General features: G+C 39.5%; 1 protein-coding gene across 1 annotated transcript; it reads right to left on the reverse strand.

Moving 5' to 3' along the window:
• Positions 1 to 5695: 5695 nt before the first annotated feature.
• On the reverse strand, positions 5696 to 20344 carry LOC137291730 (signal recognition particle receptor subunit alpha-like). Its single transcript, XM_067823223.1, has 14 exons — positions 20171 to 20344; positions 18253 to 18336; positions 17819 to 18012; positions 17568 to 17683; positions 16098 to 16251; positions 13667 to 13817; positions 13427 to 13542; positions 11598 to 11716; positions 11199 to 11285; positions 10633 to 10805; positions 10136 to 10349; positions 9388 to 9473; positions 8379 to 8555; positions 5696 to 8046 (listed from the first exon to the last, which is right to left on the reverse strand). Exons 1-14 carry the CDS (start codon positions 20285 to 20287, stop codon positions 7921 to 7923), a joined length of 1914 nt encoding a protein of 637 aa, XP_067679324.1. The 5' UTR covers positions 20288 to 20344; the 3' UTR covers positions 5696 to 7920.
• Between the last annotated feature and the right edge of the window lie 919 nt (positions 20345 to 21263).

The following is a 21263-nucleotide window of genomic DNA, read 5'->3' on the forward strand; positions in this document are numbered from 1 at the left end:
GAACGCCGCACTTTGAGCTGTCTGGTTCTTTCAGACACTACCGGAAAGTGTCATAAATTGATATTTAGGTACATAACATTGCAGTCTATAGACACAGACACAGTTATTGGGAAAAATAAAAAGAATGGGGAATTCAAGTTGTTTTTGACATCTTGGTATTACAGGGCAGGACGTACCGAACGCCCGTTAAGATTAGCTGCACTGGTTTTACGTTATATCATCAGCATCACTCCAGCCATTTAGTGACCAGACCAAGTCGGACATAATACACATTGCAAGTACAAAGTACAAAGGAGTTTATATATATATATATATACACACACTCATACAGACACGTATACACATACACACACATATGTGTGTGTGTGTGTGTGTATATATGTGTGTGTGTATGTATATATGTGTATGTATTTATATATTCATTGCTTTAAAAAACAACAACAAAAAACCAAAAAAAAACCCCAAAAGCAAAATGTGACCCCAAATTCAAAAGCAGACAATTTGTTATCCACATTTTGTAGCTACAGTTTATGGTACAGGGGTCCGTTTCATAAAGCTCTAGTAAGCTTAAGATCTCGTACGTTTCCTCGTAGCATCACTACCTCCTATTCCGTAACATAGGAGGTGCAGATGTTATGAGAAAAGCCACGAGATCTTACGGGAGCTTTGTGAAACGGCCCCCTTGTCAACTTCCTTAAGGGAAAACACGGGAAAACGAGTCTTTCAGATTTCTTGTTTCATATTGCGAGTAACTTGCAGTCGAAACGTCCACGCAGTCAAGCGGTATATGCTTGATGGTGGACACTTTATCCCCAGGGACACACACAGGACGTCCTTCTCCATCCGTTTTCAGCAGATAGTCATGTGTAAACCGACTGTGTCCGATACGACATCACTGTAGATTTACCCCATCACGTCTTGACTGACAATCTCAGTAGGTATAACTCACTGTTGGCTTCATGAAGTTAATTTCTTGCTACCTGGGTGTCCCAGCTGTGTTGCATGAGGTTCCGGGTATAACTTTTGATGGTGGGTTTGCAATCACTATACTGGATTAGCAGTGGATAAGGGCAAGAGCTACTCTAGCTGCAGCATCGACCTTTATGTGTTACCTGCTATGCCAATGTGACCCGGCAGCCAGCAAAGGACGATTTCACACTGGCCAGTAGAAAGGTCGATCCAAAGATCTAAAACGTCCAGGATGATAGCATGACTTGAAGTATCAATTTGAAGTGCTTGAATGCAAGATGATGAATCTGTAAAAGTTTATGCAGTGCTTCTGTTCTTTAATTTAGGTCAAAGTTGTGAAGATAGTTGTGGCTTCAGCAGTGAAAATGGAACTATTGTCGGGAATTCTAGAGGAGAAAGTCTTGGATCCAATGACTAGCATTGGCAACTTGGCCATCATCCGTCTGTGAAGATGGATCTACTGGTGTTACTCTTAGAACGTTGTAATCCTGTTGGAACACCAAAGGATTTCTTTCTGACTCATTGAGTTTTTACCATCTACCACAGTGGCGAAGATCGGGTGCCATTGTTATTGGGATCAGTTTTAACTGCAGAGAGGTTCGCTGTGGCTAGAAGCTATGTTCAAACTATTGAACACTGTACTGCTTGGTTCATTCAAATAATATACCCGAAAGGGTCATATATTGATAGTTAGGTAGACAACATTGCAGTCCATATATACACAGTTATTGAAAAAAATGAGAAATTCAAGTGGAAACCAATTCATTGTCCAAAGTATCGAACTGCAATAAAAGTTACCGAAACGTAGATAGTAGCACGTGCGTACATAAATCGCTGTATGTAGCAGCCGGAGGGTGAAACTAGTCATACACGCATAGTTATGAATATGTACGGTTAACAAAATCATTGATATTGCGATACTTTTTCCCATGTGTATACAACAGAGACAAACGTTTCAATCATACTCTATTGTACATTCTCCCTACATCAATAAACCACGACTTGACCGAAAATATCTTTTTATCAGAGGGTTCTTACGTTTGGCGTGAATGTCATAATCAAGCATGCCTTTCTTGTTAAAGTAAATTCGAGCCTAGAATCACTGTCTCTATCTCCCTTCCGCACTTGGTAATCAATATCAGAATATCTTTGTTTGAATATAACGTGGGGTAAAAAACAACCAAAACTAACACTTTTGACACTTCGCTGGGATTACACCGACTTCATATCTAAAAAAATGACTTTCCATTTTAAATCCCGATTTTATTCATTATTGATAAATAATATATCTCCTTGTATTTCACCGTCAACTTTAGGGGCACATCATTTGGTTTTCCGCTATATAGGCTTACCTCTATAGTCAAGATATGGCTGAGCCGGACACCAAAACCCAGATGACAAAGAAATTTGAAGATGGCTTCCATGTGATCCGAAGAACAAACAAGTTTTGAGCTGACCTCAGTAGAGATCTAGTCATTGAACAAAAACTGAGATCAATAAAAAGCACAGGGGGCTTGGCCCATGGCAGTAAGATGACAGAAGAATCAGAAGCACCATGTCAGCACTCATTACCTCCAAGTTGAACATCGCCATGCAAAACTTCACTGAACCCACGTATTCCACACGTGATCAACATAAAGAAGGAAGTGTCGTTAGAACCGAAAGAGACACTTCGGATCTGTTAAACGGACATTCCAAACTCTCTTCTTGTTCTCCTTTCATTTCAGACCCTTGAAGATTCGGGGTAGAACAGGCCTTCAGCAACCCATGGTTGCCACAAAAGGCGACTATGCTTGACGTAAGAGGCGACTAACGGGATCGGGTGGTCAGGTTCGCTGACTTGGTTGACAATTGTCATAGGTTCTTAGTTGCACAGATCGATGCTCATGCTGTTGGTCGAGACTCGATTATTTACAGACCGCCGCCATATATCTGGAATATTGCTGTATGCGGCGTGAAACTAAACTCACTCACTCACTCCTTTCACCTTAGACCATGCATTGGGAAATATCATCAGTGGTATCGTTTCAGACGAGGATACAGATGTGCACGAATATGACTCAGCAGGGAAAAATATAATTGACAAAATGGTTGGACAGCCTGTATATTGTTTCTCCATCGCAAGGAAAGAAAGTCAAGACCTGACAGAACAATGGATCCAAATTTGCTGTTTCAACGATTCCTGGCAGCTGAAGAAGTGCTGGAATATGAGTTAAGTCCATACCCACCATCTCTGTTTTATGACAATAAGATAATGAGAAAGGCAAACAGTTTTCAACTAGCTGAAGCTGTCAATGATCACTGATCACAGCCAGATGTGATCACTCATCAGATATTATCCACACACTGAAAAGTATGTGCTAACTGGAGGATTCTTGCTACACAAGCTCAAGTGGAAAAAGACGACACTAACGGGAAAATTGCCACGGGATATGCAGATTTCACAACTAAGCACTATCGGATGTCAGCTGTTGTATTTTTATGGGTGTGGAACTGGCCCATCAATAAAGGATAACACACGCCAACGTTGGGGACAAAAACAAGAGCTTCCGGACTGTTAACTTTACCCATGAAACTAAATTTGAAGGGAAGAAGGAAGAGTTCCTATCCTTTGACAGAACAATGAATGTCTAATCACCTTGATAAGTAGCAAACGTACGGAAGTTGGGTGTAATGTCATTCAGGTACATGGAGATGCAGTAGTTGACATCACACAGACTGCAGTAAATGATGTGGCCTAATTCTGCTGCATTACTGTCTGGCGGATGGGAATTCACTCTACATCAGAACAGACAATTCTTCAAAAGTCAATGTGAACGTATACAGCATATCAGCTGGATAAGGCAACTTCTTGACAAGAAGCTGTGCACCCAACTGTCATATCTGCACTCATTTACAGGCTGTGATTCCACGTCTAAGGTCTGTGGCACTGGCCAGAAACTTGTCAAAAAGGATTGAGTCCTCCAGCTGTGTGAATGTCCTTTCACTGCAAAAGACGTTGAACAAGCAGAGACAGCGGCTGCGATGGTGATCATATTTGGTGGATTGAGCTGCAGTATATTCGCAAAGAAGGTTGTCTTTCGCTACATTCGACTAACTTCCCCCAACGGAATCAGCCACGAAGTTTCACTGTCTGCGTGCCATTGTTTCAGATCATGGCTTGGATGGACATGCAAACTAACCACCGTCCATTGCAGTTGGGATATAAACTTGAAGACAACCCCTCATGACATCACTAAATGCTGTTCCAGACAGTCTTATCCAGTCTTATTTTATGCCGTACTCTGCAATATTCCAGCTATATGACGGCGGTCTGTAAATAATCGTGTCTGGACCAGACAATCCAGTGATCAACATTATGAGCATCGATCTGAGCCAATGGGAACCGATGACATGTTTTAACCTAGTCAGCGTGCCTGACCACCGGACCCCGTTTGTCGCCTGTTACAAGTTTTGGCGTCCTTTGTCGAAGGTTATATAATCTTTATGTATAGGGAATGCATACATTGTTTCAGTAATGACAGGGCTGAAACAGTGCCGATCTGACAATAAATATTTCTTATGTTTGCATTTCTTTAATCCCCCATGTTTACCAAACAGCTGTGTGTGAGAGTGATTGAGTTTAGTTTTACGCCGCACTCAGCACTATTCCACCTATATAGCGGCGGTCTGTAAATAATCGAGTCTGGACTAGACAGTCCAGTGATCAACAACATGAGCATCGATCTGCGCAATAGGGAACTGATGACATGTCAACCAAGTCAGCGAGCCTGACCACCCGATCCTGTTAGTCGCCTCTTACAAGCATAGTGGCCTTTTATGGCAAGCATGGGTTGCTGAAGGCCTATTCTACCCCGTGACCTTCACAGGTTGTGTGTGTGACGTGGGGTAAACAAGAAAAATGGATGACTGACCTCCTTGTCCTCACGCACTCATCGGCTAGTGGAAGCAGATGCTTTATACGGAGTATAAACTGGTTAGGACCTTATCTATTGAAACATTTTTGTTAACATCTTTGTCTTTCAATGATGTCCACCATAGTGTTATAGAGGAAGTCACTATCATTAGTAGGACAAGCTGCATGGAGGTGCCTGATCTCTGTATTGTTTGTAAAATGTATCTGGAAAGGTCACAAAACGGTTCATTAAGATTCTACATTCTGTTCCTGTTTTGTATTGAACTATAAGGTCACTCTTTTGTGGGGAGGAAAAGTCAGTTAAGTTTCAATCTTGAAAGAAAACATTTTAAAGTTGAGGTGCGAAACATGGGCTTAGTGCTTGAAGTTTTGTATTTGGCGACTGTTTATGATCACAGTGATCAACAGCATGAGCATTGATCTATGCAATTGGGATACCCAATCTCGTTAGTCGCCTCTTACCACACGCAATGGGCTCTGAAGACCAATTCAAACCTGGATTGTCTAATAACTAAAAAGTACTTCCAGTAAAGTAAAAACATGGGGTAACAATGCAGCTTACTATACCAAAACGACTTAAATATTCCTTAACAAGACTTTATATTTCGTCTCACGATGAGTACACAAAAATGGATATTTCTATGTATTAATGTTGACGCAATTCATTCTTTTGGCATCCATTTTGTACATTTTAAAGAGCATTACTGTGTCAGGTAAAACCTGGATGTACTAGTAAATTGGTCTAAGCCTTGTGCTAAAGGCTGTCGATGCTGAGAGTCTGAAATCGCTACAGTAGACGTAAAGAACACAGACTTAGTAATAAAACAGTTTATTCAATAAATATATCGCCCACATCCAAAACATAAAAGAGTTTGGATAAATAGAATCTGAGGCAAGTCTGCTGTGGGACAGACTGCCCGCCACTGACGCTCATAAACGCAACACTTCATGCCATAGTTACCTCCCCTTGAAATATCAACGCCGTGCACACTTGTCAGTTAAAAATACAGTTTCAAATTCTACTTACAATTTATTATACATGAAAGTAACGTGGCAAACAAATTGAGAAAAATATAAACTGACAGGAAAGTGTTTTATACAAAAGGAAAATACTTGATGGAATCAACAATTCAAGAAATATTATCTCCTGCTTGAGGCTCAAGCTTGCAAAAAGAAACACCAGTTACTCCTACAATCAGGCACACATTTGGTGCAGATAAACATACATAAAGCAATGGTACAAGTATCACAAGTATCAACTCTGAAAAATGGAGACCCATAAACAAACAAGCTTCAGCAAAAAAACAAAACAACAAACCCCCCACCCAGATAAACCCACAAAAAACACAAACAAAAAAATACCCCCCCCCCCCCAAACAAAAAAACCCCCAAAAACCAGCAAGCAAAAATGGAACAGACTGGTGTTGAACTATCCCTTAAACTGTACTTAAATCCAACTTTAAAGAAAATGATTAATAGTGTAAAATTCAGAATCATCGTACTGATAATGGCTATCAAGATACTTACCAACTCACACAAGTCTTATGAAAATTAATGTCCTGATATACAATTAGAGTACATGTGATTAATGCAAAGGTTTCGGCTTAACACATGAGGAATAAGTTCTCAATAAGCTCCATGTGATGCAAAGGGACGTAACTGATGTTTGTTATAAAAAACTAGACATCCTTCTTTTACCAGCACTGGATCCTTTGCAATGATATGTCCCTAACCGTTAGATTTTTTGTGCATTTAAATGGCTTTTGAACATTTTAAATTCCAAAGCTGAAATTTTAACTGAAGATTTGCTGCAGTGTTTTTTCCTCTTTCACTGTAAATGATCTCATTCATGCAAAATACTTTAATTTCATTGGTTAATGACGCTTTAACATGTTTCCCTGTCACCCTCCCAGGAGGCTGACAAATGGAAACAAATATTACACATTGCCACGGTAACTGCCAAACTCTCCCCAGAGAAGTTGTATTGCTTACAATCTATGACACCAGAATATGATACATGCAGTGCATGGAGTTAAAAAACTGTAGTCTGTAGTGAGCTTATCAATCTACAAAATAAAATGAAATGTTTTGCACATTTAACATGGTAACACTGCTACAAAGTGGTGTATATCAGCCCATATTGCTATTGAGAGAAATATACAACCCATAACATCAGGCGCTGAATCACTGCAGCTTCAGGTGAATGTATCTCAGCACTGACTGCCAAATGTGATCCGAGACATGGACTTATTAACTGCTGTGTTCAAATACTGATGGAATGTAAACTATGTAGCCGTTTATAATTTCTAAAATGTTTTTGGAATTTTATGAGACATAAAGTTAAATAATATGAAAGATAAAAAGTGAAATTGTATACCTTGTCTGTCTGTTAAATCTCGTCAATGTTTTCATACTGACTTCCAGTCTAGATGTAAAAGACAAGCACAAAAAATATATAAATAATTGCTATATTTAAAACAACCTAATGTTTCTTGAAATCTTTAACAAAATCTTTGGAATACAAAGGAACTTTAAGCATTTCACTTTAGTAATGCTCAAAAGGCTGGGTGAATCTGTAGTCCAGATTCAGCAGAATATATCAGGTTGATATTGAAGCACAGGCCACAATGATTCAGGTCTTAGATGAGTAACCCTCAAACATGAGTCTGGTATATCCAAAAACAGGACAATTCTGCTGACATTTAATCCTAGGATTTGTCTGGCACACCCAAGGGAGACAACTCTAGCCTTCAGCTAACAAGACCACCCACAGTGCTGAACACAGACTCCCTATCAGCTGATATATTTTTTTAAAACTATTCAGAAATTTGACAACAAATGTCATCTTCAATAATAATCTGCCTCACTCTTATTCATTTCACACAAATTATCTCACACGATAAATTTGCAACTATCATCTAACAACCTTATATTTCAACAATAATATAAAACAATGTACATGTAATGTAGCCTGTGTGAAAAGCTACAAAAAGAAAACAGTTAAAATAGGAGTAACATGGTGCAGCTGTGCGTTATTACTTGAGGAGAGCGTGAACCACAGCCTTGGCGTTGAGGTTGCGAAGGTCAGTGTAAGTCTGACCCGTTCCCACGAATACAATTGGCTGACCTGTGGTATAGGTCATAGATATTGCAGCACCAACCTGCAATTGAAAAAAAAACAAGACTGTCAAAAAATGGCATCAAACAAAGAAGTGTGGAATGAAGGCTCAAACAATTAGTCAAGGGGCAACACTGTTTATTTTACAAGTTCAGACTGAGCAATGTTCACGCTACATGATGGCAGGTCTCGGAATTTCCGGCCCTGATGTTCATGTGGTCTGACAACCATGTGTTGCCAATGACAACTCTATCTTTGTCTCCATGGGAACAATGAGCATGGGTCTTCATTGAGAAGGACAAATGTGGGCTGCAGAAGACCAATTCTAACTTCAGCTCATACAAACTGAATTTACAAAGTAAAGTGAGATCTTACCTTGTCATCAATGGTATCAAACTTGGTGAGGATGATACCGTCGATGAGTCTGGGGTTGGTCATGTTGGAGTGGTCGGCCAGAGCCTGGTTGAACTTTGTCAGCTGATCCACAGCCTCATTCCCAACCAGAGCCTCGCCAACAAACAGAACCAGATCCGGCTGGTTCACTTTGATTAGCTGAAACAGGAGAGATACAATACAGTCCTTCCATAGAAATAACTCTTTTTTTTCTAAAAACAAAAACAGAATTTTACACTTACTTTGGTCAGCTTCAGTGAATATGTTTTAGCCATTTCCTGTTGAAATTTGAAGTTGATCTACCAAAGTCATTCAGTTTGCGTGTCTAACAATCACACAAGATGGTGACAAACAACAGCTGCTCATATGATGATGTTCATGCACGTGTATGTGTTGCTGCTTGTACCAGCCCAGACTTAAGCTCGTTTTATAGTGCTAGCTCCCTGAGATGCAAGTTAAGCATGAATGCCCCACTCATGCCAAGAAACAGGCAGGAACCAAAAGGTACCATAATCCACTGTTGTCTGGTATGAGGTGGCTGGGAATCAAACCCACGACCTTCCCCACCTCGGATGGATGATCTGACCACTCTATCATCGAGGCAATGCCAACGAGGACAAAGTTCAGATGGGCAGTAAGTAATGACATATGTAAACCAAGCCAGTGAGGCTGACCACCTGATCTCGATAGTTGCCTCTTACAACAAGCATGGGTTACTGACAACGGATTCTAAAATGGATCTTCATGTGTAAGAAAACCATACAGTCAAGGTAAGTTTAACATCCTGTTCAATTTTAATACCAACAAGAAACAGTTGAAACACATCAGTGAATGAGCCTATCACAAGTGGGAAGCATAATTTCGACCCGCAGTCTGTAAATAATCAAGTCTGGACGAGACCTGATGCTGTTAATCGCCTCTTACAACAAGCATGGGTTACTCAAGGCTAACCCAGACCTCCATGGGTATGTGGTATTCAATGAGGTCTCACCTTTGCTAGAGCCCTCATGAGAGGCTCATTGTCCTGCATCCTGCCTGCAGTGTCAATCAGCACCACATCAATGCGGCTGTCACGGGCTGTAACCATACAAGAATCTCGGTAAACATGACTTATACACTTGGTTCAAATGAACACAAAACAAATTCAACTCCTACAAGTTTGGAGGAAAATCAAATCACCAACATGCTGTGGCACTGTCAACACTGTATTGTACATTTGTCTCCAAGTAGATTTGCTGCAATGGTAGCAACAACTATGTTTCTTGTTTAATGCTACATTAAAGCTAAATAATCGAACCTGGACCAAACAATCCAGTGGTCAACAGCATCGATCAGCAAGTCTGACCGCCGGATCTAGTTAGTTGCCTCTTGAGACAGACATATGTTGCTGAAGACCACATTCGAAACCCGATCTCCAACGAGACATACTGTTGCATGTCCATTGAAAGTCAAACCCTCAACGATACAAAATTAGTAAAAAAGTAAGGCTACATCAGCAAACCAAGAATTACACACAATATTTGCATCCTTCCTTAACAATGCAGTTTTCATGGAGCCTGCCCACTGAGACAGGTTGCAAGATAACATGTGATCCCTACTCAGAGAAATCCAAAACTGACTCAGCCAACCAACAACTTAATATTTGAAAGCCAGCAGGACAAAATACATTGAAATATCTTTTGGTAGAATGCCAGTACCCCAACATACATACTGCAGTAAAGTTTGGAGAAATCTATTACCATGGTTTATGGCCTCCATAGCAATGCCAGCAGCGTCTTTGCCATATCCCTTCTCATACAGTTGTACCATCTGTTGGCCGCTGTGCTTCTCTGGGGGATGAAGAGCATTCAGCTTCCGTGTGTGGGTGCGGAGTTGCTCGACGGCACCTGCACGGAATGTGTCACAGGCAGCAATCAGGACACGGAATCCATTCTCTACCAGCCAGAAACACACCTGCAAACAGGAAAGTTTGAGTGAGTAAGTGAGTCATCCACCTGATGAAGGGGCAAGGAATAGCCCAGAAACATCGGTAAAAACTAAAAAGAAGTTGACATCCATAACATTTTATTGTATATTAGAATACAGACTTCTAAATGCCTCTCAAGAACCTCACTGCACTACAACCCCTTAAAAAGCATACAGCCGTAAACCAGTAATACAGTATCCTGCAAGACATCCCCACTGAACATATTCACTTGTCAATGACAAATTTTCTACTTTGCTGCTAAAGATCTACCTTGGCCAGATTGGTGGACTTCCCGACGCCATTCACACCACAGAAGGTGATGCAGTAAGGCCGCTTCTTCTGTTTACAATCCATAGCATCGCGGAGGATGTCTACTCGTCGCCGTGGAGACAGAATCTGGACGCAGGATTCCTGAAGGGCATTCTTCACAGTGGAGTTCACACCTGGAGTAACAAGAACAAAATGCATACACCTTACTGCCACACTCAGCAATATTCTAGTTATGTGGTGGTGGCCTGTAAATAATCAAGTCTGGACCAGACAGTCCAGTGATCAGCAGTATGACCATCGATCTATACAATCAACATGATAGCATGCATCAAGCTAGCAAGCAAGTCTGACCAACTGATAACTTGTTGTGACAAGCCTTGACTGTAGCAGACCAATTCTTATCTGGATATAAATAACATTCACACAAAACAAAACCAAAAAATAAACAACATTGGTGAGAATCTACTTTCATCCTTCAACTTGATCATTATGGCAGAATCCCTGAACCATGTTGGCAGAATCCCTGAACCATGTTGGCAGAATCCCTGAACCGTCCCATTTCTCACCTTCGAAAGTTCCCAGCACTTTCCCCTCAAGTTTTGCGGCCACGTCCTCACACAACTTAATGGCTATATCGGCAGCAACATTCTTGCCTGCAAACATACAGCAAGTCCTTATAAACATACACATTCTGTAGAAAGTAGAAAGGTGGTAATTTGCCTTTGGTTCGGTATACTCTAGGGCAATTAATAAATTTCGCATTTTCTGTTTTCATACTGCTATTTTGTCTAGTCATAAAATGGCAGTTTAGTTCATTCAAAATAACAAATATCATCGCTAATTTGTTTTCATGTCATGATATAATGTACGGTTGGGTTCTTGTCAATTTTCTGCATTATGGTCCTGTCTCATATACCGAACTGAATACATAACACACAATGGTATGAGCGCATGGACTGTCTCACCTATCAGATGGTCCTTCATCTTCTCCAGAGCAGCCTTGGCATCTTCCTTCGTCAGAGTTTTTGATCCAACAAGGTTCTTGAACATTGAGAACATGCTGTAGCCTCCAGATTTGGCCTGGCTGTAAGAGTAGGCAACATGCATCAGTCAGTGCCCAATGTCAGCACCTGCTCTTAGGTCTGTGTCAGGTAGATCTTGGGTTGGCTATAAAGTACATTTTCTGTGGGACCTTACAGTCTGAAGTAAATTCACCTGTTCACAATTTTGTAATACAGCTGCATATATTTTCATTATTGTCTGAGCCTCTTTTTACAAAAATTACCTCAGATGTAAGATCCTAGTTACCATGCGTTCACTGCCATCATTAAATAAATATAACATGCTATTTATTTCCACCTAAAAGAGTTAAGTCCAGATCTGAAGAATGAAGAATGAAGAGTTAAGTCCAAGCCTGAAGATTAAGCCCAGGGTCCTGTTCCTCAATCTTTCTGCTATGACAGTTGTAAGTCTATGTTAAAGTATGGGAGTTATGACTGTCTTAGCACTATAATCACTTTGAGGATTTTGTTGTCCAGGGGGTTGACAGTTTGTAGTATTAACTGTCAGGTAATCCAACGTTTTTCTAGAGATATTTGTTGTGAAGATGACTGATTTGTTCATGATTGTTGTCATGTCTAAATGATTTACTCATGCTAAAAAATCAAGCGACCCTGTATACTTTTCAGATGTTACGGAACATGAAGTGAGATTTTCACTGCTAGCGCTTTATGATGACACGCATATTGGCGGATGTCTTTCAACCAATACTTCAAAGGTACTATACATCATTAAAAGACACACTCCAGTCATTGTGGTCTATTTTTGATAATGTTGAATAGTAAAGTTCAAGGCAAATATAGATCTACCAATGTTTGGGCACCCTCTGACAAAGATATGAAGTCACAAGCAGATTTCTGGAAAGGGACACACAACTCTCCATAGCAAACTGGCATGCAGTCGAGTTAACTTTCTACCTCTATACAAAAGGCATACAGCTCAAGGGAAACCTTATCTGCAGTTTCTAAAAAAGAGCATTTAATGGCAAATAACCTATTTCTAGCAAGACTGAGCGAAATATGTTAATGATTAATGTGTTCTGAGAACATTTTATTTATACATGTGAAATGACTTTTGGTTTCAATATTTCTTTTAACGGTGAATTAGAGAAAAATGATCAAGCTGTGTTTTAACATTTGCAAGTTCTGTAATAAAGTGTCTGGTTATTTTCAGAGAGACAGCCCATATCAGCAGATCCCAGAACTGCCATGGAATACAATTCAACATGTCACATGAAATCACTTATTACTATTATTATCATTATTATACTAATTTTTATATTATTATTATATTATACTAATTATTATTAGTAGTAGTATTATTAGTATTGTTATACTAATTATACTATTACACCAATATCCAGCTCAACTAATCAAAGGTGCCCCTCTTGATGTCAATCTCAATGGTATATCGCATTATCAATCTCAACTCCCTGGGAATCCCACAACTCATAGAGCCACTCGGTGCACCAAGTTGATGTGGATTTCCCATCCTTACAAGGTACCCATTCACAGCTGTGTGGACTGGGACACATAATCACAGTACTTTGGCCATGTTTACTGCACTTAACTAGGATATGAAAGAGCTACAGAGTTAAACTTACCAAAGGTGATGCAGTAAATGTGAATATGTCACTTATCCTGTCTGAATTTTACTTGTCTCCGACCAAGGGTCAAATGTTTCAATCCTATTACCCACTCCTAGCCTATACTAATGACAGATGAGAAAGTCTCACCTCTTGGATGCAGCCAGAGTTACTTCTTCCTCTGATTCATCTTCCTCCTCCTCTTCCTCGCTACTCTCTGGCTCAATATCCCGCAGTTCTCCAGCCAACTGACCCACTTGACTTCTCTGTCCAACATGAAAAGAATCAGAATTATCAAAATTTAATAAAATAATGTTCAATGACAAAAAGAAAATTTATGAATTTCTAAGAATTAGATGCGTCCAACATATTCCATAAATTAAGTCTCACCTCAGCTTCAGTTGTCAAGGTCTCGCCATTCATTTCTTCTTCCTTGCCCCCTTCGGTGCTGAAATTGAGGGATTCCATGTCCTTGGACGTCCCAGCATTGTCCCACACACGCTTTGCTTTACCCTTTTTCTTCTGAGATTCGGGACTCTTACTGACAACAGACATCACATCAACCATTAAACATGGATCGATAAACTATCACATTGATACACTTGGGTTTGATACACTGCTATAATGAGTCTAGTAGATCATGTCAGCTAACATTTTGAATTAACCAATCAGAAAACAGTTTATGAAATGGCAAAAGTTAACATTCCCACATACAGTTTGAGCTGATAATGTACACAGATAATGTTGTCCCCGGAACAGGAATTGCAATACTTCCAGTGCTGGATGTATCGGTATGCTCAGGTAAGTGTTCTGTAGATCTATGCTGGCTACACAATCGTTGGAACTGATGAGCCAATGTAGTTGAGGCAAGTGTAACATTTTGAACTTGTCCAGTTCAAAAGATAATCTAGGTTGAACTTCTTTACATTGTATATAAGTTGAAACTTCATTCTTTCACTCAAAAGCCTAAAGATAACAAAGGATATAAGCCACAAATGGACGTGAGGTAATCAGCGCAACTGTCAGCTGCACAAGAGCATGTCACTGTGCTGGTCACGTGATGCACTAGCAGGAAAGTGGAAGGGTGGTAAGACAACTGGATGAGTGTTTTCACGTTTGCTTCTGGGAACATAGGGATTCAAGTTTCCCTTTACCGTTTGAAGGAAAGGGTAACAGACATATAACAGGAGTCAGGTAAAATCAGTGTTTTTGTCAATATTTCAGGCTGTAATGGTGAGGAAATGTTTAGAGGATATTATGGGAGTTCCCTTGTCATACTATGTTTTGAACATAAGTGCCTAAATGTTGATACTTCCTGAGCGAGAGCAAGGGACGAATGTCGTAAATATAGTATAACAGGGGCACAAAGTTGTCAAATTGAGTAAAACAAACCCATATCTACTTCCATACATAGGATGGCTACCCGCTGCCACAACATGTAGAACACAACGTTACAGAAGGAATGTGACATCATAGCAAATTGTTCATGATGTCACATCACCATGACAATGTGATATTTTGCTGGAGACATTGTACAAAAAAATATGAACCCCGATCTGTTCGTCCTCGTAGGTAATAAAAACTAACAGTAGCCATTCAACAGAAAAATCTGTGATTTGTGCAGATTGTGTTAGTTGACAGGTCAGTGTCAGTGACCATGGAAGAAAAAAACAAAAACAGTTTGTAAATCCTGCAGAATGATAGCTGTTTCCGATTGGTCAAATCCGTGATACGTAAGGTAAAGCTGACGCGACCTTTCACTAGGGTTTGTTAGACTCAGTACAGCAGTGTAATGAATAATACTGAGCCTAAGTTAACTTAGACTGACCTTGAATAAAACATTTCTGTATTTGCTTAAAATTAAAAACTTATGTCTCCACTTTTGGTGAGATTCATTCTTGACTGGCTCTGTTCAGTGTTTGTCCTTAACTCTGAAAAGCCCCCCATCCAGAACCATAAAAACTTCTGGGTACTGATCAGAGTAAGTAGATCCTATATTTTAGCAACAATATATGTTATTCAGAAAAAACAAAAAGTGACAACTAGCTAACTGAGTTAAAGAGTTTATGCAGTAGGATAGCTTTTTCAAGGCTAAAACAAAAGATCATATCTCTGTAATCTACATTACTTCCTCGGAAATGACAGCAGTTTCACTTACAGGCGACAGCTGCTGATCGAGATAAAAACCTGAAATTACTGATTGATATTTTCTAGAAAAATAATAATCTCCATTACTAAGAATAACTAAGCTGTTGGTCATAAAGACATGCAGAAAACAAAAATGTCGGTTCGAGGTATTTTCAGTCGGCTCTGTGCCTGCCCGACATTAATTTCATATGCTGGATCTGTTATCTGGTGGATGGAGCACCTTAACAGCCAGGACCTGGATTCTGGAAGCTCTCTTGGTGCTAAGATAGTCCTAAGTCCCATACATTAACAATAACTTATGACTATCTTAGCACTGAGTACGCCTCGAAAATCTAGTCCTTGGACTTTTCGTTATCTTAGGCTGGACCTTGAATTAAGGGCATAATGCAAGACTGGACTGGTAAAGCTACTTGCACTAGCAACATTTGATGAGCAATGGTGCAACCTGGATATACCATATCTGAATCCCATAAATGGTTTGTTCAGAAATCTGAAGTATTCCAACCATGTGGCAGTGGTCTGTAAATAATTGAGTCTGGACCAGACAATCCTGGGATCAACAGCATGACCATTGATCTACACAAATGGGGTAAGATGACATGCGTCCAAGTCAGTGACCTGTCCACCTGATCTTATGACAAGCATTCCTGCAAAAAAGACTGTTCACACTCACGTTTCAGTAGCCTGCTTCTTCTTGCCTCGGTTGAACAGCTTCTCCCTGTTCCTCCTCAAAGTCTCCTCGTCTACTTCACCATTTGTGAACTTCTCAGTCTCCTGGGTTGCTGCCTCCACTACAGGCTCAGGGGTGGGCTGAACCTTAGCCTTCGCTGCAACCATAGTAACTGACTAGTGAATACCGACCTATACACAAACATGTAGCATTCCAAACTGGTCAGTCCACTGTAGAACAACAAATCAACAGAGCTACAGGTAACTTTTTCGGTCACTGCATTATGTACTAGCTTGTGTTTATCTAAATTAGGTATCCTAATTTTCCTTTGAGTAACCAAATAAAACGTACCCACCTCACTCGACTCATTTGGGTGTTTTGCCATTTTCCATTATTTGTAAAAATAACATAAAGTTTAAATGTTTGTTTACATGTTTATTACTTTTATTTGATCTGTAATGTGTGAATTGATAAGAAAGACTAAATTGTCAAGTTCATGTGCTGAAATAGACCCTCTCAATATATCTCAGTTATCTATTTTTATGTGTACACATGTAACATCAAAGTTACTGAGAACTAACAACAATTCAAATGTATGAGTTCAGTTTTCACATAAACATTTGCATAATTAATGCAGATACACAGCTAACCTGTTCTTTGCTAAACGTTCTTTGTTCATGGGCAAATCTCCCCTCCCTCAATACCCAAATCATGTTGTGCATTTCACTCATGTTGATAATTTCATTCCAATAATTTGCCTCCATTACATCAGTATTATGTAAAAGCAGACTACATGTTTGTTTTTGTAAATGGCTATTTTTTTTCACACCTTTTCCTTAGTTTTGAAACTGACTGCACAGAATGATAAATATTTCTAGCAGTGATCTGACACCATGGAGAAGATAATGGCATGTGTACAGTGTGAATGTTTACAAGTCCAGACTAATGTCTTCCTCACCAGTGTGCTCCAGGACGAAGTTCCACTGGTGATCGCTGTCAACAACCTCAGTGAACAATTTCACTGTTGCAGAAACCTCAGCTAAATCGGAGTCTTCAAAGGACTTTCTTGTCAACAGTGCTGTTTTACCATTGAATGACTTCTAAATGCATGGTTCCCAGGAATAGTCTTCAGAGTAATTCCAATGGATTTGACTTATCATTCACCGAATTTATCAAGCATAAACCCAATGTAAAACCTGTGTCTTCTGAGTACTTCCTGGTCAACATGGTCAACGGAGGTGGCTGATCTATAACTAACTTCTTCATACATTACTCCAAGGGACAACCTGAATTTCTGAGTCAACAGAGGTGCTTACCATTCAATTGCTTCTATATGCAAGGTTCCCAAGTATAACCTGAGTCTTCTAAGCACTTCCTTGTTGACAGGTGTGGCCTACCTTTGACTGGATTCTTCATACCAAACCCCACCACAACTTGAATCTTTGGAGTACCTTGTCAATAGAAGTTGCTTACCTTTAACTGGTTTGTTCTCTTTCCCCTTGGCAGGCTTTTTCTCATCCTTCTTGTTCTCAATCATTGATGCCACGGTCTTCTTAGATTTGTCAGACTTTTCAAAGGTCCTCATTTCCCTGTGGATCGAGTACACAACTCAATGTGAAGTAAGCAAACAATTTTACAATGTTTACCAAGCCACTGACCCCTCCTTAAATCATTACCTCTCCCCCCGACAGCCAGAAATTATGAATGTTGCCAGAAAAACAAACCGTGGTTTGAGAGCTTTTGCCTTGCTCTCCTGTTCCTTGACTCTGAGGATGAGGTTGAATTCGTCTGAGAAGTTATAGTTGTGGGACATGTTGCCTCGAAGCAGTTCATCCTTGTATTTGTTGCGGAACTCCAGTTGAATGTCATCCAGGAACTTGTCGATGTATGACAGCTGCAGGATCTTCTGGTATGCCACCTGGGAAACAGAGAGTGAGTGAAGGAGGTTTTATGCCAATTTTAGCAATATTCCATGAATATGGGGGGACAACAGAAATGTTCACCTTAAAGAAAATTGCCAAGCTTCATATATGTTCCCTGCCCAATTTACCAGTTCTCATGTATTACAATATTTCTTTTTCACAGCATATATCGATAATATTATTACCATTAATACTTCACCATTCTACTCATATGTAGTAGACTGTAGACAACTCACCACAAACACCAGCTCAAACTCATTGTCAAGCTTGTACTTGAGAGTCAGCTGATCGTGGTTGAACTGATTGCTTCCAGTTCGTTGCTGAAACACACACAAGTTATGCAGTTATTCTGGGAGAAAAAGGATGGAAGGGGGTATTTTATCAGAATAAATCTTCTTAACATCTTTGGGTTTAACTGAGCCAGGGTTAGGGTGAGAGAATGGGTTTAGTTTCATGTCAGTGTTTAGCAATATTTCAACAATATCATGGCAGGGAAAACCAGAAATGGGCTTTAAAGTCACAGATTGTCACATGTGGGAATCGAACCCAGGTCTTCAGTGTGACAAGCAAATGCATTAAGCACCAGGCTACCCCACCACCCCTTAGCCAAGGTTAGAACCACCAAAGTTGCATAGGCAGACATTGTATCCACTGAACTACGAACATCATGATCATGACATGAACGGAGTCATACGATAAGGCCATTCAACGTTGCTTCAATAAAAGTTTGCTGTAATCAAAGTAGAGTATATAAACTTTGAACTTGAATTTTGAATGTTGAAAGTATCATCCCACTAAATTATTTTAGCTCTGAGGATTTATAAGAACTTTCCTGAACAATATATTACAAATGATAATGGTACCAGCTAAACTTCTTCCTATGGGTATGGTTCAATATTTTATTTACATTCTCTTACACCTGAACTGAACCCAATACATTTGGTTCCAAGTACTCTGTGATACTGTTTTTTTCGCTTTATTATGTTAATATACACATTCACAAGAATCTTTACCGACCAACATTGTCTACTCACATCATGAGTATTGTCTAAGTTACATATACAGACAAGATAAATACATGTTGAAAATTGGATTACAGATTAAGATTTACTAGACTGTTCTATGGCATCAAATGACCTGAATCATATATATCTGTTAAGAAACAAATATTCAATTTCTGTAATCATGTGTTTATTTCATCATATTGCAGGAAATTTTGAATTCTTCTGAAAATGTGTTTTGCCCAGTCATCCTGTCATTGTCACTTTGCTATGTTCTTCCAGGATAGTTGGTAACTTAATAACAATGCCATGTGTGGTTTATCATAAGGATTAGGTTAAAGAGTGATGTAGGTGGGGGCGGCAGATGGTTCTGGTTTCCAGATGGTATTTCGAAGGTTGCAAAAAGCCCTAGTAAGTAACTATTTTTAACACATACCACACTAAGATATGGGTAAGTGTTTTGCAGGTACCCCCTGTTTGATATGTATTTCATAAATCAGAATCATTTGAGGTTTTAGGGTTTGGGCTTTAAAGTTAAGGATAGCAGGGCTACAGATAAGGGGTATGCATGTGTAAGTACACCCACATCCCTAAAAGGTATCTGGAGGCCTGGTTAGAGATAAGTTTTTTCAGGGATAGAGCGTCAGGAATAAAATGGGGATTACGTTAGTCTATCTTTCCTCGGTTATATCTATGATCCTCTGTCTTTCTAAGAACATAAAAATTGAATGATTCACAATGATGTCAACAAATTATAAAAGTGTTCCGGGTGGTGAATATAACATATTGAAATATCTATATCTGCTGAAGAGTAACATGATTCTTCTAAAACAGCCCGGAAATCAGGACTTTAGATTATATGAACGAAACAGAGAGGGAAATCCCGGTTTCTATTTGTGGACGTGTTTATTAAGATGGAAACCATGTTGGCACATGAGAAACGTCACTCAATAAAAGCCTGACCGTCACATTATGATCATCGGCAGAAAATGTCGAAACAAATAACGGTCCGTAACTACTGTTAAATTCAGTATCCTAGTAGGCAACCTGGTCACTACATTCTGATGCAAGTAATATTGTCACCATAAGGCCACTGAAACCAGTGATTTCACATAGTCAACAGCTGAAATTATAAATGTAAATAAAAGCCCACCTGTAAAATCACACTTTTTATCAAAGCGTTGACGGACGGTGTAAAAAACTGAGATGTCCCCTGAAAACACCACAAAACAATTCCACCTTTGCTGAAAATCGTGAAAAAGTCTAACATCTTGAAACTTTCGTCTCCGCTTCTCCGTTCACGCGTTTCCTTTGCAAACCGGAAGTCGATTATGCCGGAACAACCCGAGTTCACGTCGATTTATACCGATTGGTTATCGTTTACCGTAAAGTAATTAATGATTCCTGTCATGAAAACGGTTGCAAATTAGGAAAGTATTCTTCACCAAATAATGACCAATGACGATAAAACGACTAGGCGCATCGATTCAACGACATAGTTTAAATATTTTCAACAAACAATTCAAGAGGAAATTCTTTGATTCCTTACAAAGTACAACTGTAATACATGTACTGCTGAAACAAATATATGCTCACGACATAACTGGACTCCATTGCGCAATCGGCTCTGTGATAACGCTTCTACTTGAATACCAAAAGAACCCAGAAAATCTAACCCAGTCAGTCAGTTTGTACTTCCCACAATTTAAAATTGTTGTTTTTGATCTTTTTCTTGTCAACAAATGTTTTCGTCAATTTATTAGAATTGTGTATACCCCCTGATATAAGTATGAAACATAAATGTATTCTTTCTCAAAATGGAATTATTGGAATAGTATGTAAATATACTTAATTCAATAAAAAATTCTCTGCGCTTTTTCAAGCTTCAGTAGGTCCCCAAAGTAAGCTGATAACGTATTCCCGTGTCATAAACATCAGGAATGTAATGCAAATCGACAGACAGTGATCCGAGTCGCCAGGCAATGATCCGAGTGCCTGCGGGGACTGGCCTCTGGGTGCAAAGATACCGATGTATACAGACTTGAATAGGTCGATTGTGGCAGATTTACACACCATGTCAGTTTTGTTTTGTTTTTATGACCTTTTTGTCTATAGAGTGTGATCATCACATTTTAAATGTAGATCGTTTTAACATGTGAATTGATTTTTAGCTTTCAGTTTTCAATATTTTTAAAACAAATTTGGGAGTCGGAGGTAGTGTGTGTGTGTGTGTGTGTGTGTGTGTG

Source organism: Haliotis asinina, chromosome 1, assembly GCF_037392515.1.
Source record: "Haliotis asinina isolate JCU_RB_2024 chromosome 1, JCU_Hal_asi_v2, whole genome shotgun sequence".
In the NCBI taxonomy this organism is placed as follows: Eukaryota; Metazoa; Mollusca; class Gastropoda; order Lepetellida; family Haliotidae; genus Haliotis; species Haliotis asinina.